The 21,467-nt window shown below is 36.4% G+C and overlaps 1 protein-coding gene across 9 annotated transcripts in view; it reads right to left on the reverse strand.

Annotated features, from left to right (window-relative positions):
* The window catches only part of LOC139977877 (uncharacterized), a 221,559-nt gene that overhangs the window by 71,864 nt on the left and 128,228 nt on the right, over window positions 1-21,467 (reverse strand). For 8 of the 9 annotated variants that reach the window (XM_071987580.1, XM_071987579.1, XM_071987576.1 and 5 more), the window contains 22 exons: window positions 21,118-21,267; window positions 20,351-20,494; window positions 18,981-19,079; window positions 16,920-17,075; window positions 16,240-16,380; window positions 15,567-15,665; window positions 14,803-14,958; window positions 13,406-13,546; window positions 11,348-11,446; window positions 9,908-10,063; window positions 8,848-8,988; window positions 8,093-8,227; window positions 7,359-7,502; window positions 6,450-6,587; window positions 5,495-5,632; window positions 4,694-4,792; window positions 4,331-4,429; window positions 3,561-3,704; window positions 2,457-2,600; window positions 2,002-2,100; window positions 1,564-1,707; window positions 875-1,024 (listed from right to left, as the gene is read on the reverse strand). In XM_071987580.1, the coding sequence (XP_071843681.1) occupies window positions 875-1,024; window positions 1,564-1,707; window positions 2,002-2,100; window positions 2,457-2,600; window positions 3,561-3,704; window positions 4,331-4,429; window positions 4,694-4,792; window positions 5,495-5,632; window positions 6,450-6,587; window positions 7,359-7,502; window positions 8,093-8,227; window positions 8,848-8,988; window positions 9,908-10,063; window positions 11,348-11,446; window positions 13,406-13,546; window positions 14,803-14,958; window positions 15,567-15,665; window positions 16,240-16,380; window positions 16,920-17,075; window positions 18,981-19,079; window positions 20,351-20,494; window positions 21,118-21,267 (2,916 nt within the window). The remainder of the gene's footprint in view (window positions 1-874; window positions 1,025-1,563; window positions 1,708-2,001; window positions 2,101-2,456; window positions 2,601-3,560; window positions 3,705-4,330; window positions 4,430-4,693; window positions 4,793-5,494; window positions 5,633-6,449; window positions 6,588-7,358; window positions 7,503-8,092; window positions 8,228-8,847; window positions 8,989-9,907; window positions 10,064-11,347; window positions 11,447-13,405; window positions 13,547-14,802; window positions 14,959-15,566; window positions 15,666-16,239; window positions 16,381-16,919; window positions 17,076-18,980; window positions 19,080-20,350; window positions 20,495-21,117; window positions 21,268-21,467) is intronic. The other variant, XM_071987577.1, reaches the window with a different exon arrangement.

The raw sequence follows: 21,467 nt of genomic DNA on the forward strand, positions 1-21,467 counted from the left end.
TATACATAACAATACACAATAAAACATGTTTCTTATGTATTGTGTGATGTGAGAATATGCATACCATTGTTTTATACTAGAGTCAGGCAGTAATATCTACTGTAACCATAAACTACACATGCATAAAACGATAATTATTGAAATTCTTCCTCATACTCTAACTTTCAGTACAGAACATTATTTGCTATAGGTCTAATTCATTCCTGATTCCTGTCTTAATCTATGACATGTCTAGAATGTGTAACTCTCCATATAGCTTTCCATCCAATATCTTATTTACTTCCTTCTGGCTAATTACTAATGTATTATCAAACACCGTGTCAGCTTTGCTGTATAATCATAAACCTGTAAACCTTATCCTTCAATTTAATATTTAGAGGGTAGATCACCTGAAATGGTTGGAACTACTTGCAAGCTCATGCATTACTCAACTGTTTCATTTTGTATACTTGTTTTTAACATTAAATAGTACAAGTTACACAAAATAACAAACATAATATGAACAGCAATAATATGAACGAAAGTAGAGGGAAGTGAAACTAACAAAAATCCTGAGGGGCTTGTCAAAGAATTTCACTCCCGACAAACTAAAAAAAGCCAAATTAGAAATATATATTGAGAAAACAATGAATAGAGGAATTGAAGAGAATGTGAACAAAGCAATACAAAACTTATTTCCTAAACAGTAGAATGTCATGAGTGGAACATCTCTTCCATACTAATGATGATATGTGATATAAGAAGCCTAATCAATGATCTTGGTTCAATCTTTCAACTTGGCTGAAACTAACCTGCAGATAAGGGGTAGCATGAGGGCTACTGGACTAGATGATTTATAAGGTACCGTAGATATAATTCCTAATCGTTTTCTTACCATCTCCTTCTACAAGGATATTGGTTATGTCATCTGCGTGTCCGACTATGCAAGTGTAATCTCCCGAGTGACTCTTCTGAACATTAAATATGATCAGTTCTGTGGTTTCTGGCGTTAGGACTCTGGTACCGATGGTTTCTATCCCGACTCCTAGAAAAAGGGAAATGAAGAAAATGAAAATCAATAAAGAGAGAAATAAATAAATTGATGCCTGAAAGATTCCAGTCAGCTTCAAAAGAAAAGCAATCATCCCTGACTACACAGTATTAGGTACTGTAGTTTCTGACTGACATACCCTCGATTAAATATAGTGTACATGCTTAGGGACTGCAATGGTCCAGTGGTCCACCTAAATCCTGGATATATTGCCCAGAAGATAGAGCACAGGACCTACAAACCTGAGGTCACTTGTTGATATTTACATTTTGGCCAAACGAAGCTGGCTAGACCAGCTGCCATTGGCAGGCTACGGTATAGTTGGTGGTAGTTTTCTTTTGTGAGTTGAGCTCCGATGGTGCAGGAAAATGCATAAGTAATTTGTCCAGAAGGTGAGTCCTTCCCGATGTAAGTTGCTTGTCCATTGCCATAATTGTGAAAATTCAGATAAACAATCAAAACTTTTGAACTTTTTTTTGAAATATATACTTGATGAAAATATGACTATGACACCAAATCCAGCATATTATTACCAGTTTCAATCTTCTGTCCATAATGATCGAACCAGACTGGAGGACCATACCGATTGGGTCTAGAAGCAGAGCACCTCAGGGCCACCCTATCACCAATGTCATAAAATTCTTTTTCACCGACTCGATAGATGTCAACGAACAGTTCTAGAAGCAAAGAAGAAGGATATGAAAAACAGAGACAAAAAAGTTAGACAAAACTATCTTGTGTATTGAAGAGACAGATAGAGTTATACATATTCATTATCCGTTGTACCATTTACAAACTCACATTTCCAGCAGCAGCCTGGGCATATGCAAGAATATTTGATCTATATATAAAACTCTCCCTACAAGGGAGTCTCAGATGATTTATTTGTTACATAACAGAACAAAATGACAAAATGAATCATTATTTTACATGTTACGGGTTTGAAATAATAAAAACAAATTGCTACTCACCAAGTTCCTGACAAGATTCCCCAATGTATTCCGCAGGGCAGTTGCAGACACCAACTATACAGGTGCCTCCATTTTCACAAGGAGGGACACATTCTGGATCTGATAACAAAGATGATGATAATGATAACCAGTTTTAATTAGAAATCAACATATAATGATACGTCCATGAATATAAATAGAAAACCAAGGTAAATAGTGGTCAAGTTTTGAAAAAGTACTTTCCTGGGGGTCTTTACTCTCCAAATTGTTCTCAGACATTTTTAAGGAACACACTTAGATGACTGAATGTCCCAGTGAGGAAAATTTCCTCCAAGGTTGCTATAAACAGTTTCAGATTTTTGACCAAATGTGACCATATTTGAATATCTAGCATATTTGGGGCCAATACAGCATACCTTTAAGGAAACACCTACTGCTAGAAATACTACTACTCGGCATGTACTAGATAAAGTTACCTTTGATGTCTTCCACATCCAAAGATTTATTGTGAGGTCCAGCCACGCAGAAGAAACTGCCAGAATCTGCTATATCCAGATCCAAGATGGTCAAAACGGCTTCATTTTCTGACGTAAAGTCGGTGAAGACATGGTTAGATTCTCCTGTGGACGGGACAAAAATCAGTCTGTCTTCATTGAACACAAAATATCTTTCTATTAAAGAATTTTGTGATACTGCAAAGTTACATTTTCTATTTTGTTTTCATTATCAAAACGGAAGTAAAATTTCAAATTGATCTAGATAACAGATAGAGACAAGAATTTCTCTCTGTGGTGGTTCAAGTAAAGAGTTTAAGTTCAGGATTCTTAGAGCATATCATTGTCATCTTCATCATTTTTATAGAAAATATAAGTTTTCAAAAGAACAATTTAGATACTGATTTATTCCTTTACTAGGACATCATCAATTTCAATTGCAAAAAAGAGAAAACTATTAATTGTCTAATAAGCACAAGTTAAACAATAGCACAGGCAACAAGAGACAATGTAGAACTTGGAATAATAACTTGGAAATATATATGTTCTTAATTTTCACATTTAAATGTAAGCACCATCTATCTGGCAAAAGTAGACGAGAGAACTTTGGAAATAACTTTGAATAAGTATGTTCTTAATTTTCATATTTACATGCAAGTGCCATCTACCTGACTGAAAGGTCACATTGCTTATTTTTAATTTTTGTTTTAATTTCTTATTTTTTTAGTATCATTTATTACAGGTGTTTTTTTTTATTGTTGCCTTAAAATTTGTGTGTTTGCCTTATTGGTTCTAAATATTTAATATTTTGGTTTTTGTTACTATTTTTTTTTAGGTTTTACATTTGTAAAGCACTTTGAGAAGCTTTGCTGATTATGCGCTATATAAATATTACTTATTATTATTATTATTGCATCTTGTCTGTATATGTAATAGGGATAGGGATCGGCATAATGCACTGCCGTCAAGAGATTTGATCAAAAGACTATGTAGGCACAAACAAGTAAGAAAATATTATAAATTCCTCTTAAACTCTGACTCAATTTATCATTTCAATTCCATGTTAAAGACATGACAATGACTCACCGTCACCCATTGGTAGAATAGGCAGCCCAGTCGAGTCAGCCCACATAGGAAAGTATGGACTATCAGGATGGGCTGAACAGATCACTGAATAATTGCTGTTGCGAATTGGTTCATCTAGTGGCTCAAAAGAAAGGATATCTTCGGCTAAAAGAGGTCAGAATTGGTATTAGACAAATTGAGAGGGAGAGAGAGAGAGAAAAAGTGTTAAGATAATATATATATGTAACATGTTGGTTTAGAATTAAAGCAGTTGTAAGTGAAACTTAAGGGTAAGTGATATTATTCAGCATTTAGTGACGTTTCAACATCAGATTCATCAAAACAAGAAACAAAAACAGTTTAGTAATGTCAGTCTGACCAAGATAACAATCACACATAGTCACTATGGCTAGAAAATAGGAAATAAACCCATATAGGCCTCATAGATGGACAATCAGATAATAAAATACAGAAAGAGGTAAGTAGCCTAAATAGTGGATTCTGGCAATATCAGTCAGACCTAGATAACTTTAATCAGTTCTTGTTTTAATTTCTTTGATTGAAGTTACTTTGGCTGTGAAATAACATCCCAAGCTTAACTGAAATAGGCCTTGAAATTTAGCCTGCTTGAATTGAGATTGTTGTCTTATGAAACAGCTGCTATTGTTAACAAAAAGCAATTTAGCCTACTGGAACGATGTTTTCTTTCAGAATTTGTTTGACAAATGTTAACACATAAAGATAACTAAAACTGATTCTAAAACAATGTTGGAATAATTATTTCTTCTCACCTGGATTCTCGCATTGTGTACCAAAATATGAATCAGGACAGCTACATATTTCATCCACACATTCTCCTCCATTCAGGCAAGGTGCAGTACAATTTTGAACTATCAGAGAGAGCAATAAAACAAACATAAATCAGTCCATCCATCCATTGTTATTATTCATTTCCTCATGCATTCAAGCATTTGTTGTAACCGAAAGAGAAAAAAGGATAAATATGATTATTTTTTTACCCAGAGCAGCTTCAAGTTTTTTTTTTTTCATTACTATGGAAACCTTTTAAATGGTTCTTTTTTTGTAAAGGTAAACATGACTCTTCAGATTTCATTTCCCCAACATCAAAGAGAGGAGTCCAATAAAGCCTTTACCTTGTTCTCCACACGCATTACCAATCCAGGGGGGCGAGCATACACATATGCCGTTGTCACAAATGCCTCCATTTAAGCAGTTAGGTTCACAAACTTCATCTATATCGATTAAAGAAGAAACATTTTTTTGAGTTGATGAATGTACTTTTTGCTGTTTACAAGTAACAAAAACAGAAAAAAAGTATATTTATTTACATTATGAGAAAAGAAGGAAAGAGGCAAAAGAAAATAGCATAAAAAAGGAGAAGAAGAAAGAAACAAACTGGAAGACAGAAAACAAAAAGAGGAGAAGAAAGAAATTTTCAGTTTCCATGAATTCATGAGAAAAACTGTCCTCCTCAAATTCACTCAAGAAGTAATAATTTGCTACTTTATAGAATATACTACCCTAAATACTGTCATTAGGGCTCATTCTTGAGTGCACATAATTCATTGACCAGCCACCATATGATTGTAAAGACAAGTGCTTTAATGGCTAGCACTACTTTCCTGTGTGCAGTGAAGACAAGTTTGGCTTGACCACTGATATAATACACTGTGTGTTTAATCATGAATTGGTGCAGAAATGCGTTCAGTATGGCTAGCATTACCAACTCGGGTAGATATTCAATCTCCCCTGTTTATGGCCAAAAACAGGGGACTCGGGTGGTATTTGCTATAGGCAGGGAAGATCGTAATGTATACAATCACCTTGTCCATAACATTACTGCATAAATGCGACTATCCATATACATTATGTGACGTATGTGGAGAAAGAAACACACATTCCATGTGCATGTACCATTTCACATATGTGCTTACCCTTCACTATAACGGTGATAGTGGAGAAGTTGTTGTCGATTTGACAGGTGTATGTACCGCCCTCACTCTTGGAAAGTCCTTTTATGACAAGCTGACTCAAGCCAATTCCCACGTTCTTTATGTAAACATTCTCACCGCCTGTGGTAGGTAAATGAGATAACAGTCTGTATTAAACAGGGTGATTTTGAATATGTCACATTCGTCACAACCTGGACAAAATAGACTACAATAATATTCATAGAATTTCATTAAATAAGGCTTGAAAATCACAAAGTTACAGAGATAATGAATAAACAAATGTCCAATCGCCAAAAACTGTGCGACATAAAAGCTGAATCAAAGAACAGTATCATCTTGATGGGTTTTGATCACGATAGAGATGACTTTACTCACAAGGTCACTGGTTGCTATCTTCCATTTGTTTTAAGTTCCCAGTCAGTCTTTCCATTACTTGTACAGATTACAAACTGGCAATATTTACATAAATACATTTACAAACATTGGAAGTCCACTGAAACCCCATAACTGAAACATTTAATTAAAATATTTGTACCGAACAAATTACAAATGATGAAAACATATGGCAAAGGTTGCATGACAAAAGAGAATTAAAATAATACAACTTAACTAAAGGAAACTTGAAAATGGGGCAACTGTAATTTATTGTTACAAAATGGTAAAGTAAGGAATGCCTCCCACTGCTGTTGTTACGCAGTTCCAGCTCAGAGCAATAATTTATACTTCTTCTTTCAAAATGTCTATTAAATTTCACAATCAGTGTTCATTGACAGTTCAGCTTGGTCTTTCATAAGATGTTAAACTGAGTTTCAATTCTCTTTTCAAGTTAAACACCTGTTGGTTCTTCAAACTGTGTGAAATTTTCCTTTATTTTATCTCTCTTTTTTTTTTCACTCCTAAGTTTACTCTTCCAACAGTCATGATTTCAGATACTCACTGTTTTCTGTAGCCGTTATGATATTTCCATCTGGACCTCTCCACAGCGGAAGATCCAAGTAATTCGGAGCCGTACAGTTAAAATTGAGAGGAGATCCAGTCGATAACACAACCGTAGAGATGTTAGTAAACGTCTTTGCTGCAGATGAAAATGAAGGCCAATATCAAGGTACAACAAATTAACAATCTGTCTCATCTTAGGCACTGTGTCAAAAGTATGATATGGGATATGCTGCAGCATCATGCAGCCAGGCTCTGAAGGACATAGTCTATTGTGCTCCATGGTTCACAAATTAAAGCACTGCAGGGGTTTAGAGACAATCCCTATTGTTTTCATATTGATTCATCCTAGCTGAACAGGATTTTGCAGCTGCGGCTTTCACTGTTACATAGTGCCTTAATACATGTTGATGTTATTTACAAAACTATCCATGAACCGTTAGATAATGAGATACCTATTAATACCATGGCTGTGACATGCTGGTGATTAAGGTCTTGCCAAGTGAGAACCATTCTGTCATTGCATTTTGTCATAATGCCACTTGGAGCTAAGTGATATATCTGAACTTTTGGGTTGTTTCATTTTTCCTACATCTTTTTATTAACCTACTGAAATGAATGCTGGCAAGAGGTAATTTAATAATTACCCTTTTTTTTCAGTATCAAGATTTGCAACTTAACACATCTGTCAATCACAATAAGTGAAAGCATTTCACATACTAGCACTTGTGACCTTGTGATGTCATATTAGTTTAGACTTGACCAAGTCTACAGTGTTTCATATTACCAACAACAAAGTCATACATATCCCATCCCAGGGAATCTAATATAAATACCAGAAAATACTGTGAGTCAAAGGTACGAAAGGAGTGTAGTAAAGAGACTTAAAGATAAATAAATGAAATATTACCTTCTATTATTGTAATTTGATGTAAGAATCTGTATGGTCCAACATTACAAGTGTACACCCCTTCATCGCTTTGCTCCAGAGGTCTGAAGGTAAGCTTGACCCTGGTGTCGGAAAATCTCTCAGCAAATACCCTTCCGTTATCAACTATGTACAGAAAGAACATAATCAGAATATGTCTCAGAAGATATTTATCCTCACATACGATATTTGGGAATCACGTTGTCAACATATTTTCATCAAATTTCAATGACATGGATTAAGCTCCTATTTCGAGATATTTTACAAATGTGGTTCCTTGTAATTTGACACAATTGGCTGCTACCACTGAACTGATGATTCAAGTTTGATACAGCTGTTTTCTTAGCTGCATTGTGGTATTTAGAAAATAACATTGAACAAATTAAGCTTCTGTTGGCTTCCTAGCACTAAACTTAACTTATTATGCACGAGTGGAATATTATTGCTGATACATTAATAATAACAGTACCAAGACACACACCCTATGTTGCTTCTAGCAGTGGGCTATGTAACCTGATATGCACCTCATCAATATGTCCTGATGTGTTAAGATCTAGATGCCATAGTTTCAAAGAATAAACAGCATCTGGAGCTTCAGGGAAGAAAATTGTCGGAAGTGTTTATATACAAATGCTAGACAAGGTGCACAATATTTACGCTTTTTTTTTTCTATTTTCTCTTTCTCACTGGACTAAATTATTTGAATACAGACGTACCTTCTAATCCATTAGTACTCGCCCAATATGGTGGATCCCCAGGTACGGGATAGTTTACATCACAAATGACAATGTACTCCGTTCCTACCACTGGTGGATAAGGTGTGATGAATGTTGCATCTCTCTGGTCGTAGTCTAAGAGAATGAAGTAAAATACTAATCGGTTACCACTGTTCATTGAGGCAATCAGGCATCTGCAACACTTTTGTGCTATGATCACAGTACTGTTCATACAGCAGATATGGCTTGTCAGGTAAAGAAGTCTACTTTGTCTATAAAATTGGGGGAAGGGGGAGGGGGGGGGTAATTATTGGCTCATTTCATATACTTCTCCACTAAAGTTTCCAAAGAAATGACGAGAGTAAAATGGTAAAACTCTGGTGTCAAATGATCATTCTTTCCTTGGTAGATATCAAGTATGTTTCTGCAAAGATATCGATACATTATAAAACGCAATACCACTGATGATTTATGATAAGTAGAAGCTAACACACAGAGTTCTCTTGTGCCTAGTGCTAATCTACACACGTCTGTTACTTCTGAAAGTACCCTGGCTGGGACCAAGAAAGTGTCCCTTTATTTCTTTTTGCTGTGATAGTCAAAGCACTGGTAAGGGTGAAAACAATACCCATGACAAACAGTCCTGTACACAGATCAAAATGGGCATGTTAAGACTATGCCCCCACCAACATCCCCATCAGATTTGATGTTGGAAATATTGCTTGGAAGGTGTTCAACCTTAATTTTGTACTTACTTTGTAAAGAGAGGGTGACATTTGCAGAAAGCCTTCCTGTCCTGCAGTAATAGTTTCCTCGATCAGACGGCTGGAGATCATTGATGTACAGGATTGTGATGTACTCAGAGGCACGGGTAGAATATATATGTCGCCTGCTCCCTGTTACATGACCAAAATATTTCTTCTTATATCATAGTTAATAGTATGATATTAATGTTATAAATATTTATATTATGAATATTTATATTTTGAATAGTTATGTTATGAATATTATTATTAAGATTTTGAATATTTATATTCTGAATATTTGTATTTTGAATATTTATATTATGAATATGAATATTATGAATATGATATATACATCAGGAAAAGGTATAGAGGGTACTAAATGGGCAATATGTCTTCATTCTTTTACAATAAACACAGAAATAGAATAGTCTAACTGATATACATTATTCCCAAAACTAAAGAAATATCAATATAAAGCCACTGAATAGTGGTGGTGTGGAACTACCTTTGGAACATTACAACACTGAGAGACTTGCTAGTGCAATACAAATGGGATACTTTTTTTTTTTAAGAAAAGCCACCAAAGATAAATTCAAAATACTAGAACTGCTGAATGCACTCTCAACACGAGTCAAAGCAGACTGTTGTTATCACAAATGTGGCTGCTAATGTAACACTGCAATAGTGAAATGCACACCATATGACATTTTCCTTATTAACAAGTGGTGATTGCAACCATGGTATTCATGTGAGACTGGATTACAAACAAAAAAACATGACACATTGGACTTATTTTGACACCTAAATAATTTATATTTTAATATTCTATCGGAAGAACAACTGAATACGAAGCTCAAAGTAAGTGAACAGGGAAAGTAGATAGAAATGGCTGAAGTAGCAGCATGGGAAACAAATGGCACACTGCACTTAAGTAGCAAAGAGAAGAAATTTGCAAAAGAAACATGGTGAAAATACTATCCAAAATAACTCATCAATATTAATAAATGAACTGGACTGTACAAAAACAGCATGCGCAAATGTTAAACATTTACATTAACAAGATACTAACCTGCGGGCCTCAGGGGGATTTCTGCATTTGACATATCAAACCATGTTGGGTTCTTGTATCCATCGTTCTGGGTTACCCGACAGACCAGTTGGAGGTCCTCACCTAGGGTGGGTGCGGGGTCTGGCTCCTGTATGACCAGCCGCACTACCGGTGATTCTAGATTGAAAAGCATGAATGTAATTCAGTCCCTGATGCCTCGAGATGTGCTGGATCCAGCACCTTAATATTTACAGATATGTAACAATACACAGTGTTCACCATCACTATTTGCTTTATGATTTCGTTAATTTCCTTTTCACTTCATTTTTTTCCGAGGTTCAAAGAGTTAATTTAAATGATAAGCAATTATAGCTTTACTAGAAATTCTCATCATTTTTTAATATTTCTATAAATGACCTGTTTTGTGTCTTTCAATTGAGAGCATTTACTTATATTATAAATCATCGACTAAGGTATTTTATAACGATACTTCACATTTCAATGGGTTCTTTTGTCTGATCGAAGGATGCATTTGGTTCAACTATGATATTAAAATGCATTGCAAAAGGATATGCAACTTCTACACAACCATGTTGTATGTTCTACACAGTGAAGGGTCTTATATTGCAGGGGGAGTGTATGCTATTGGTAGCATGTCAGAATGGGGTGGTTTGGTGTGGGAGATGTGGGTTGGGGTGGTTGGTGGTTGAAGGGAGGTATTAAAAGCATTACGGTGCTTTAATTGTTGCGAACTGCTACGTACAGATTTAAACTTTACAAAACTTTACATCAAAACAAGCAAGGAATATGAGACAAATAAGAAATAATTTTGTAATATTATTGACAAATATGACATTTCTAAGAAGAAAACGGTTCATTGGGGAACAAACAAAGGTGTATAATTACCATGCATATACATGAAAGTGGTACATATTTAAAACGTACAATCATACTTGTCAAATGTAGCCTTTGCTTACTTTTGTTTTATAATTTTAATTAACAATTCAGTGATCTATCAATAAACTTTATGAGACAACTGATTTAATCTTAATCAAGCTACCAAACTATAGAAATTGTAACGTAAATGTGGAAATGCCAAACAACTCGTTTTCGGCATCTTTTAGCTCTTTCCCTTTTTTTCTGTTTCTTGGCAAAGTAACCTCTCATTTGAACATCTAATAATCATTGTAGCAGGTTAAAATGCCTCTAACAATGACATGCATATTTGTAATACATTCTGAAGATATTGACCTTCTTTTTGCCTGCAAATATAAATGCATTAACACCACAAATGAAAATCAATCCTCTGCCAACCCCCACACACCCACACCACTATCAAAGAAAAAAACAAAACATAAAGGATAAAAGTACTCAAAGAAAAAGAAAGCAGAAACATCTTTGTTTAAATCCTCCATTCGGTTTGTTTGTTGTATTTGCAGGATAACTGCTATATGGACAAACCTCTGCGTTGGCAATAACTGCCTTGGAAGCCATCGACACACTGACAGACATGGTTCACACAGAGACCACCATTAATACAGATAGGGATGCAGCCGTCACCTGTGGAGATTTGGTTCATGCATGCAGGAAAGAGAGTCAGAGGAACATGCAGCAACATTAAACTACTTCTTCTACTCATGTCTAACCTCATTATTAGCATGTACATTGTCCTTTGGTTACTGCAGATGTCTCCAACTGTGTACAATGCTGAGGGGACTGCAGCATCATACATGTCGCCAGGCTGCAGCATCATACATGCAGCCAGGCTACAGCATCATACATGCAGCCTGGCTACAGCATCATGCGTACAGCCAGGCTGCAGCATCATGCGTGCAGCCAGGCTGCAGCATCATACATGCAGCCAGGCTGCAGCATCATGCATGTAGCCAGGCTGCAGCATCATGCATGCAGCCTGGCTGCAGCATCATGCATGTAGCCAGGCTGCAGCATCATGCAGCCAGGCTGCAGCATCATGCATGCAGCCTAGATGAGCAGGATTTTGCAGCTGCTGCATCTTTTGTCCTTGATACTCTGCCTAATGTGGAATACCAACATACATATTCTTTTGCTAATATAACTTTAAGCGTTGCTAAAATCTTCTCAACCAATTGATTTAGTCAAAAGCTGATGGAGTTATCAAAACAGTGAAAACTATTTTGCTTAAAGGCTTAGTTTGAAATGGCAGGGGTTTTGTATCATTCCAAATAAGGTATATAAAATTCACAAACGATTGGAAGCACACAACTCCTTAATTACCAAGTCATTAACAGTGTAATCAAATGTATTTTGTGTCCCACAAAGTTAATATAATAAAGATTACTCCTTCACAAACCTCAGAGGAACATAGCCATAATTTCCTCATCCTTTGTGAACTTTAGTTGAAAATTGAAGTAACAGATTTTGTTTACAGGGACCCACCCAATTTATAAGTAAACAGTCAAGTATGGTTTTACAAATTGCAAAATGCCAGCAATTGACCATATTAAATTTTGGTTTCTGAGAAATACCGAATCCTCAGTAACCTTTGGACATAATGTACATGAATGGACACAATCTACAGAGTTATACTAAACTCTACTAAAACTGCATCCACAGACAACATACTGTAACATGACAAATTCCAAATGTATCATGCTTGCTACTATTAGGAAAGCATAATTTCTTATGCCTACTCTGTGACTTTTTTAAGCTACCTTTCATTCACTTTAATAAGCACCCACCATGCAAACATTTTCATGTTCTAAATTGAATTACATTTCATCAAATATTCATGCAAAATTTAGTTTCAGGAGAGAACAGATAAGCTACAAGATATCAATTTCTGCTGCTTTGAAAGAAGAAATTGAATTAAAAGAATTAACACCAATTCCCCCAATCATCATGCAAGAAACTACTAATTTCTACTTCAATATTAAGCAATGTCATCATTCAAACATCCAAGGAAATAACTAAGGGTAATACTTCCTGTTGAAATGCCCATATCTGCATTACTAGCATCCATCTGATGCCCTGATCATGTCAGTATTTCTTGACCTTAAAAGTGCTAACGTTTAACAGCAAATGTAGCTGTTAAAACTATGATCCAAAGGACTTTGCAGCATGTCCAAACGTGCGATACAGCAAATAAAACATCTGGGTATTTTTGGGTTTAGTCACAGAATCTCTTCGTACATATTGCTTTTGGGAACACATTGAGCAAGCCAAAACAGGGAACATGGGGTGACAACACTTTGTAAATGAAAAATACAAGCAGTTAAATACAAAGCAATAAACCTAATCAAACAGACATCTTTCAATGAATATTGTCATCAAGTCTTCCCTTTATATAACAGACCCTGTGCAAAAAGGACAAAGTCCCTCCGAGTGAGAGGTTTTGTGCAAGATGCTAAGATGTAATTTCCCTTTAGCAGGAGGGTGACCTCAATTTAAAACTACAGGCCAAACAGCTACTACAAACCCAGAATCTACCATTACATGCATAGTCGCTATATTGCTTAACTAGTTTCTTAGTGCCTTTACCTTCGACTTCGACAGTGACGGCAATAGTCTTCTGTTGCTTGAAACATACATACTGCCCCCTATCAGACACTTGTAAATTCATCCACTCCAATGCAGTCTGGTACCTACTCAATGGGATGGTGTGGAGATCAGGCAAGCCGCCTGGAGCACAAAAAAAAAAAAACCTCTACTATTCTAAAAGAATTTAACCCCTGATCGACCTTGTGAGAGGTCCTGTGGGGGAGAATAGCTGTATTATTAAAGCATAGACAAACGAAAATCAGTTGTCTATGTTGAGCTAGAAAATGGCTGGGAAATGAAGGAAAAAAATATATAGGCCAACAGATGATGTAAAACAGAAAAAGAGTAACTAGATCATGATAACAATTACTATGAACCAAATCAACTTGTTTGCAATGTTAAAGGAAATATATCAATAAAAGAAATAAATCAAAAGAAGGATAGGGAGAATCAGTTGTAGCAGCTCAATATGAAATTTTCTTTTAGCTAAAGTACAGTTTACACAAAGAAATTCAGCACTTACCTTAAGTTGGCAAATTTTGTGATGCACTTTAAACAATATTCTATATCAGAAAATAAATGTCCTATGTTTCCATTGTGAGTTTTGTGTTGCATAGCTGATAAACTGACTTCATAATGGATTGGGGAAAGCTAGGCTAAGTAGTTCAGTTAATTTGACTGACAAACCACATATGGTGACTGTAATTCAACTGGGACAGATAGCATCGGTCCACTACATATGAAAATATACTTTGTGCTACAGCATTGTATAAATAGCTGTCTTTTAAAGCCCCTGGTCTTGCTTTGCAAGAAATTTTCAAAAGTTTGATGATGCATGGTTACCATATTCGAAAAATGCTTCAAATTTTAAAGCAATAATTATGATAAGACACAATATATACATGGTAGACTGGATGTAAGATAAAAATTCAAATGCCAATCAACGACATATATTTGGTGGGAAGACTTAAAGGCATTGAAGACTCGCGCAAAAAGAAACATCTAATGCCGGTAATCTGACCTAGTTTCAAATGAGGTGTACCAGAAGTGTTAGACACCACCATCGATTCCAGAAAATACACACAAACAGCTTGCTAACGTCGGTAATTAGACAGTAGTGTACAGTCAATACATACAGCTACGGTCAATACCCTCAACACAGCTGTGTACATTGCAGCGATAGACATCTCGGGTCTAGATAAAAGATAACAAGGTATCACGTTTTATTACTGTCTGCATTTTGAAGCGACAAGAAAAAACTTCACTTGCAAGCAACGGAAAGTTAACATTTTCAGATGGCAGCACGCAGTTTGGGGCGAGTCTTCAATGCCTTTAAGTACTACACGTCTAACACACCTTGACAATACAATACATAGTAATAGTTGAATATTATTTACCCTCTCCAAGGGGCAAGATCTCTTCACCATCAGGCCCTCTCCATTGAGGGTATTCATAGCCCTCTATCTCTGGTGCTACACAGGTAAACCTGACGGTGCTGCCTATTACAATATCCTGAGTCTCGTCATAAACGATTCTCAGAGGAGGGATGGCACCTGAAGAGAATTCAAAATGAAGGAAACACAAGAGCAGATGACATCATGTTAAAAAAAAGAAAAGAAAAAAAAAAGAGTTATTTGATGTTGATCTGGCCACTTTTTGGTCTACGAGATAATCAAATTCAGAACTTCGTTTTGAATAATTTGATTGGGTTTTAAATATATTTGGTCATCTTATGAGTATCCTTAACAAGGTCTTTATTAAAGTAAGTTTAGGAGGATTACACTGCTTTATATAAAACATCAAGTTTCACAGAGTACAATATATCACAATGCTGCAGAAGCAAATAAAAATATAAACACAGCCAATTATTCCTAATTTTGGTGAATTCTGTTATAAATAATATTGTGTAAAAGTAAGATGGCCTGACGTTTCGACCCTAGCAGGATCTTCTTCAGAGGCTGAATGACTAGTAATAGTAACAGAAGGGACAAAAGCATGCACGGAATACAGATAGGTTAACCTGTCTCTCTTACACAGGCTCTCTAGTGGATAAGCAGTTTGCTAACAGTTTTATTTTATTTTGATAAATAATATTATCTCAAAAGAGGAAAAAGGGGTGGGGAGGGGAGGGGGGTGATTGAAACAATTGATGAGAGCATACCTGGATACTGACAATACCTCCCGAAGTAATTGTTTAAACACTGGCATGAACCTCCCTGACAGAGGCCTCCTTGAGAACAAGGTGGGAAGCATGGTGATCCTAATCGTTGGCAGAGAAACAAAATATATCAAAAGAGGAAAATAAATAATACAATAATACATGAAAGGAAATAAAATATTGTTCCATATTACTCTAGCTATCAAAGACATGTTTCACAATTCACAGTCCACCTTCAATCTGAAAGATTTTTCCTTGTTAATCCAAGGATTTTGAGAATGGTGGTACACCCCTAAAACAGATCATGCTATCCTGTGCACTTTAGGATGCATTTAAGAATTGAGCTTTAAACTGTGAGTAATCCTACACTATTTAAAGTAAGACGGCTAACAACTAAGCTCCATTCTAACCAAACCATGAGAGGAAAAACTAGTTTAGCTTGGTCTAAGAACCAATTAAAATTCATAACCAGCAGCTTGTTTAAGAAATTAAGCATGTACAACTCATATTGTCCCTTCAAAGTCCAGTTTGAAAATTACAAATTTTCTGAAATTGTGTCAGCAAAGATATTGACATTCAGGCAATGAGCTATAAACCGTTTTCAATGCAAGTGAGAGACGCTTTTTATTGCCTCCCCCCTCCAAAAAAAACACTGATTTTAAATCAAGCTACTTACCTTTGATGTTGATAAACAGAGATGCTCTGTTCGGGCCAGCCACACAGCTGTAGTTACCAGCATCAACAGATTGTACGTTAATGATTCGCAAGACAGACTGCAGTGCATTCTGGGAAATCGAGTGTATATGCTGAGTTCCTCCTATCAATGAGAGACAAGCGATACACAGATTCAGAAAATAATTTACATCACTCTTTCTGTATGTAAAGCAAGGGAAAGCAAGAGCCAAAAATTCTCGATAAAAAGTAGTGCACAGCAACATCTTTAAATTTTGAGCAGACTTTGCAAACATAGAATTAACTTAGAAGTCAAATGTCAAGTTAATGAATATTTTTGATACATTGCTAACATTGGGGAATGTTTATTTAAAGGCTTAGTCTATAGTTGTTAAGTATCTGGGAAGAGGATGTAGGAGGATGTAGGGCAAAACAGGAGATCCCAATTTGATCGGTGCTCACAGGTATGCCTGTGCCCTACTTGACTGCCCCCCCCCCCACAAATCAATCCCCTCAATCCTCCCCTAAACATAATGACAATGCATTCTGTACATAATGGTCAAGAGTTTGGTTATAAGGCTTTTCTACTAACACTTGATGTTTATATAAGAGCAGGTGTCACCTAGCAACCATAGCGTTTTTGTCATATAAACTGCCATTGTACTGCAGTCATACCGAACATACCTGCTCCGAGATTTCTGATGACATCTCCTGTTGGTCCGATCCACTGAGGGTATTTACTGACAGCATACTGGGACACTTCACACACAAACTGGACTGTCTGTCCTACAGTGATGTTTCCATTAGGACTGCCTACGATTCGTATCTCATAGGCCGGTTCTTGAACAGAGACGAAACAAAGTAAGGTACATGTTAAAATGAGATAAAAAGGTTTATCTTAAATGAATTCAGCTGTATAATGAATGCTAAAACTATTGCATATTTAAACAGAGAAAAATCTCCAAGTTTAATTGCAGGAACTTGAACAAATGCCACACAGACATTGCTCTGTTTGATGACATTACTACCACAGAAAGCATGCTAACGATTCTGCTCTCATTACAAATGCTTCTTCTTGTGGATAAAGCAACATTAGATCTTTCTTATTAAAAGTAAATCATGCGTATCATTTACCTTTGGGTATATAAGAACTTCTCACTTATACCCGGGGCGATACCGATAGAAATTTCTAACCATAATAACCACCTATCAGAGAAATACAACACCTGAGCAAAGCCAGAGATTTGAGATGGTGATTAATGTTCTCTTTGGCTATCTTTACTTGACAGGCCTGGAGAGGGGTGGGGGCAGGGTCAATGAACCACCCAAATATCCTATTACTACCCCTCTACCACAAAACTACAAGTACCAATCCCATAGTTTCAAACCGCTACAAACTCTGGGCATATAACACAAGTAGATTACTCTTCTTCAACCATTTTTTTTATTTATTGTGTGAACATATTAAAGTTAACATAGATAGTTAATGTGTGTTAACTAGGGAAGCACCGGGTACTATCCAGTCCATCAGGACTATCCTGCTAGATACCCGGTGCATAGTTACTGTGCGTTAACTAGGGAAGCACCGGGTACTATCCAGTCAATCACGACTATCCTGCTGGATACCCGGTGCATAGTTACTGTGTGTTAACTAGGGAAGCACCAGGTACTATCCAGTCCATCAGGACTATCCTGCTGGATACCCAGTGCATAGTTACTGTGTGTGTGTTAACTAGGGAAGAACCGGGTACTATCCAGTCCATCAGGAATATCCTGCTGGATACCTGGTGCATAGTTACTGTGCGTTAACTAGGGAAGCACCGGGTACTATCCAGTCCATCAGGAATATCCTGCTGGATACCCGGTGCATAGTTAATGTGTGTTAACTAGGGAAGCACCGGGTACTATCCAGTCCATCAGGACTATCCTGCTGGATCCTCTGTGCATACTTACTGTGTGTTAACTAGGGAAGCACCAGGTACTATCCAGTCCATCAGGACTATCCTGCTGGATACCCAGTGCATAGTTACTGTGTGTGTGTTAACTAGGGAAGAACCGGGTACTATCCAGTCCATCAGGAATATCCTGCTGGATACCTGGTGCATAGTTACTGTGGGTTAACTAGGGAAGCACCAGGTACTATCCAGTCCATCAGGAATATCCTGCTGGATACCCGGTGTATAGTTAATGTGTGTTAACTAGGGAAGCACCGGGTACCATCCAGTCCATCAGGACTATCCTGCTGGATCCTCTGTGCATACTTACTGTGTGTTAACTAGGGAAGCACCGGGTACTATCCAGTCCGTCAGGACTATCCTGCTGGATACCCGGTGCATAGTTACTGTGTGTTTCCTAAGGAAGAACCGGGTACTATCCAGTCCATCAGGACTATCCTGCTGGATACCCAGTGCATAGTTATTGTGTGCTAACTAGGGAAGCTCCGGGTACTATCTAGTCCATCAGGACTATCCTGCTGGATACCCAGTGCATAGTTACCGTGTGTTAACTAGAGATACACCAGGAACTATCCAGTCCATCAGGACTATCCTGCTGAAAATTGAATTATTATCCAGTTACGGCTATAGCTAGATGTATGGAAAAGTTAGATTAGGTCTTTTTTTGGGGGTTTCAAAATCTCACCAGAATTTTCAACTTAACAAGTTCATGGGGAAATCACCTTGTAATACAGCTTTACAAAGTCTTTATTCATTTGTTTGCAGCAGGCTGGTGAAAGTGTAAACTTACTTATTATATGGCAGTATGTTCCTACAAACATGGGACGACAGAAACACCTTCCGCTCATACAGGTACCGCCATTCTGGCAAGGCGGATTACAGGGAATATCTGCAATGTACAAATGAAAATACAAGACATGTCTTCAGCAACGTACAAAATAAAAATACAAGGAATGTCTGCAACGTACAAAATAAAATACCAGAAATGTCTGCAATGTAAAAAATAAAATACAAGGAGTGTCTGTAATGTACAAAATAAATGCAAGGAGTGTCTACAGTGTACAAAATAAAATACACAGAGTGTCTGCAATGTACAAAATAAATACAAGGAGTGTCTGTCATGTACAATATAAAATACAAGGAGTGTCTGCAATATACGCAATAAATACAAGGAGTGTCTGCGATGTACAATATAAAATACAAGGAGTGTCTGCAATGTACAAAATAAAATACAGGAAATGTATGTAATGTATAAAATAAAATACAAAAAATGGGTGCAATGAACAAAATAAAACATAAGGAGTGTCTGCAATGTACAAAATAAAGTACAAGGAGTGTCTGACATGTACAAAATAAAATGCAAGAAATGTCTGCAATGTACAAAATAAAATACAAGAAATGTCTGCAATGTACAAAATAAAATACAAGAAATGTCTGCAATGTTCAAAATAAAATACAAGGAATTTCTACAATGTACATAGAAAACGAGGAGTGTCTGCAATGTACAGAATAAAATATAAGAAATGTCTGCAATGTACCAAATAAAATACAAGAAATGTACGCAGTGTACAAAATAAAATACAAGGAGCGTCTGCAATGCATGAAAAAAAAAATACCAGAAATGTCTGCAATGTAAAAAATAAAATACAAGGAGTGTCTGCAATGTACAAAATAAAATACAAGGAGTGTCTGTAATGTACAAAATTAAATACAAGGAGTGTCTGCAATGTACAAATTAAAATACAAACACTCAATAAAGATGTTTAGAGGAAGTGCACCTCATTTATGGAGGTAATTTTCTAGGTTACCAACCAAAACAGTTAATTGAGTTCAGATTCTAAAGAACACAAATTCTCCCTTTTCTGAACTGAAATGGGTAGCTCTGTTCTGAGGTACAATTTTTGTGCTGGATTTGTCAGAAATCAGAAATGTTAGTCAGAAACCATTATTTTTCTTATCATATCCTCACAGGCAAGATATTAAACTTGAACAACCTGTACCTTGACAAGCGAAATATTCCAAATGATTGGTTAGTAGGAAACAGTAAGAACCAAACATTACAGTTTATTATTAGATAGAATATACAATCCTCTTTTAATTACTGACTTAATAATGACATTTAAGCCAGACCATTAATTACATACTTTTATAACCACTCACCTCTTATGAAAAACATAAATGTTTGGTTATGTGAACCTGCAACACATGTATAGCTCCCTCTATCTTCTACTCTCAATCCTTGGAATATAAGCTGTGTAGAATACTGGCTAACCATCCTGGAATAGATGTGACCCATACCACCACCTGAATAAGAGAAAATGATGCAAGGTAAAACATAATAAGGTGTAATCAGTGAAAATGAGGAATAACCACTGGTCATAATAAATGACACACAAGCTTTATCACCATCATGAAGTTCAGGGGATGGGGTGTGTGTGGGGGGGGGGGGGGAGAGTTCTATCTAATTTATTAAATTTTTATTGGGTGGGTTTTGTATATGTTGAGTTTGTATGATGGCCAGAATCTCACTCAAGTAAACGACACATGTCCGTGATGTGATGGACAACATGACAAGAATTAGTCCATTAAACATAGGTTGCATCTTTCAGCTCTCTTGACCTCAACTTACTGAAACTCTATCTCTCCTGCAAACAGACTTGTGAGTTTGTTCACAACTTGCCATGTCTGCCTTGATTTGATAGTGATTTGCTACTGTGTGATGAGTTGCATAATAGACGAATATAGGCAGCTCAACTATAGTGCAAAAAGATGGGAATTGATCACTCAGCTAAGCAAGTGGAAAAACCTGCCGTTCAGTACAAACTGCGGGTTTTTGAATGCAACCTATAGCTAATGGACACTTTCACAGCATGAATGTTGTCATTTTCAACGACTATGGAATGAAAATAAGGCAAAAGCTATCCTACCTTGTTTTGGTATAACAGCCCCTGAGGGTAACTTCCACATTGGAGATCCATAGTTGCTACCGACAGGTACCTCACACAAGAAGGTCACATTGTTACCGACAGAGAATATATCGTTGTCGGGTGGATTTATGCGGATGTAGTAAGGAGGTACTACACAACAGAAAAGGAAAGATTTGGTGGAATTTGCAAATAATTTCATTGGAGTAAATTTTCAGGGAAAATCAAAGAAAATGCACAAATTTCTTAAAAAATTGAATACTGCCACTCATCTTATGATGGAAATAAAATTGTAAGTTTTTTTATCAATCAGAATCATTTTTATTAGTCGGAATTATCAGTCAGGGCTTAGC

The sequence above is a fragment of the Apostichopus japonicus genome, chromosome 12 (genome assembly GCF_037975245.1).
Source record: "Apostichopus japonicus isolate 1M-3 chromosome 12, ASM3797524v1, whole genome shotgun sequence".
NCBI classification, from domain to species: domain Eukaryota; kingdom Metazoa; phylum Echinodermata; class Holothuroidea; order Aspidochirotida; family Stichopodidae; genus Apostichopus; species Apostichopus japonicus.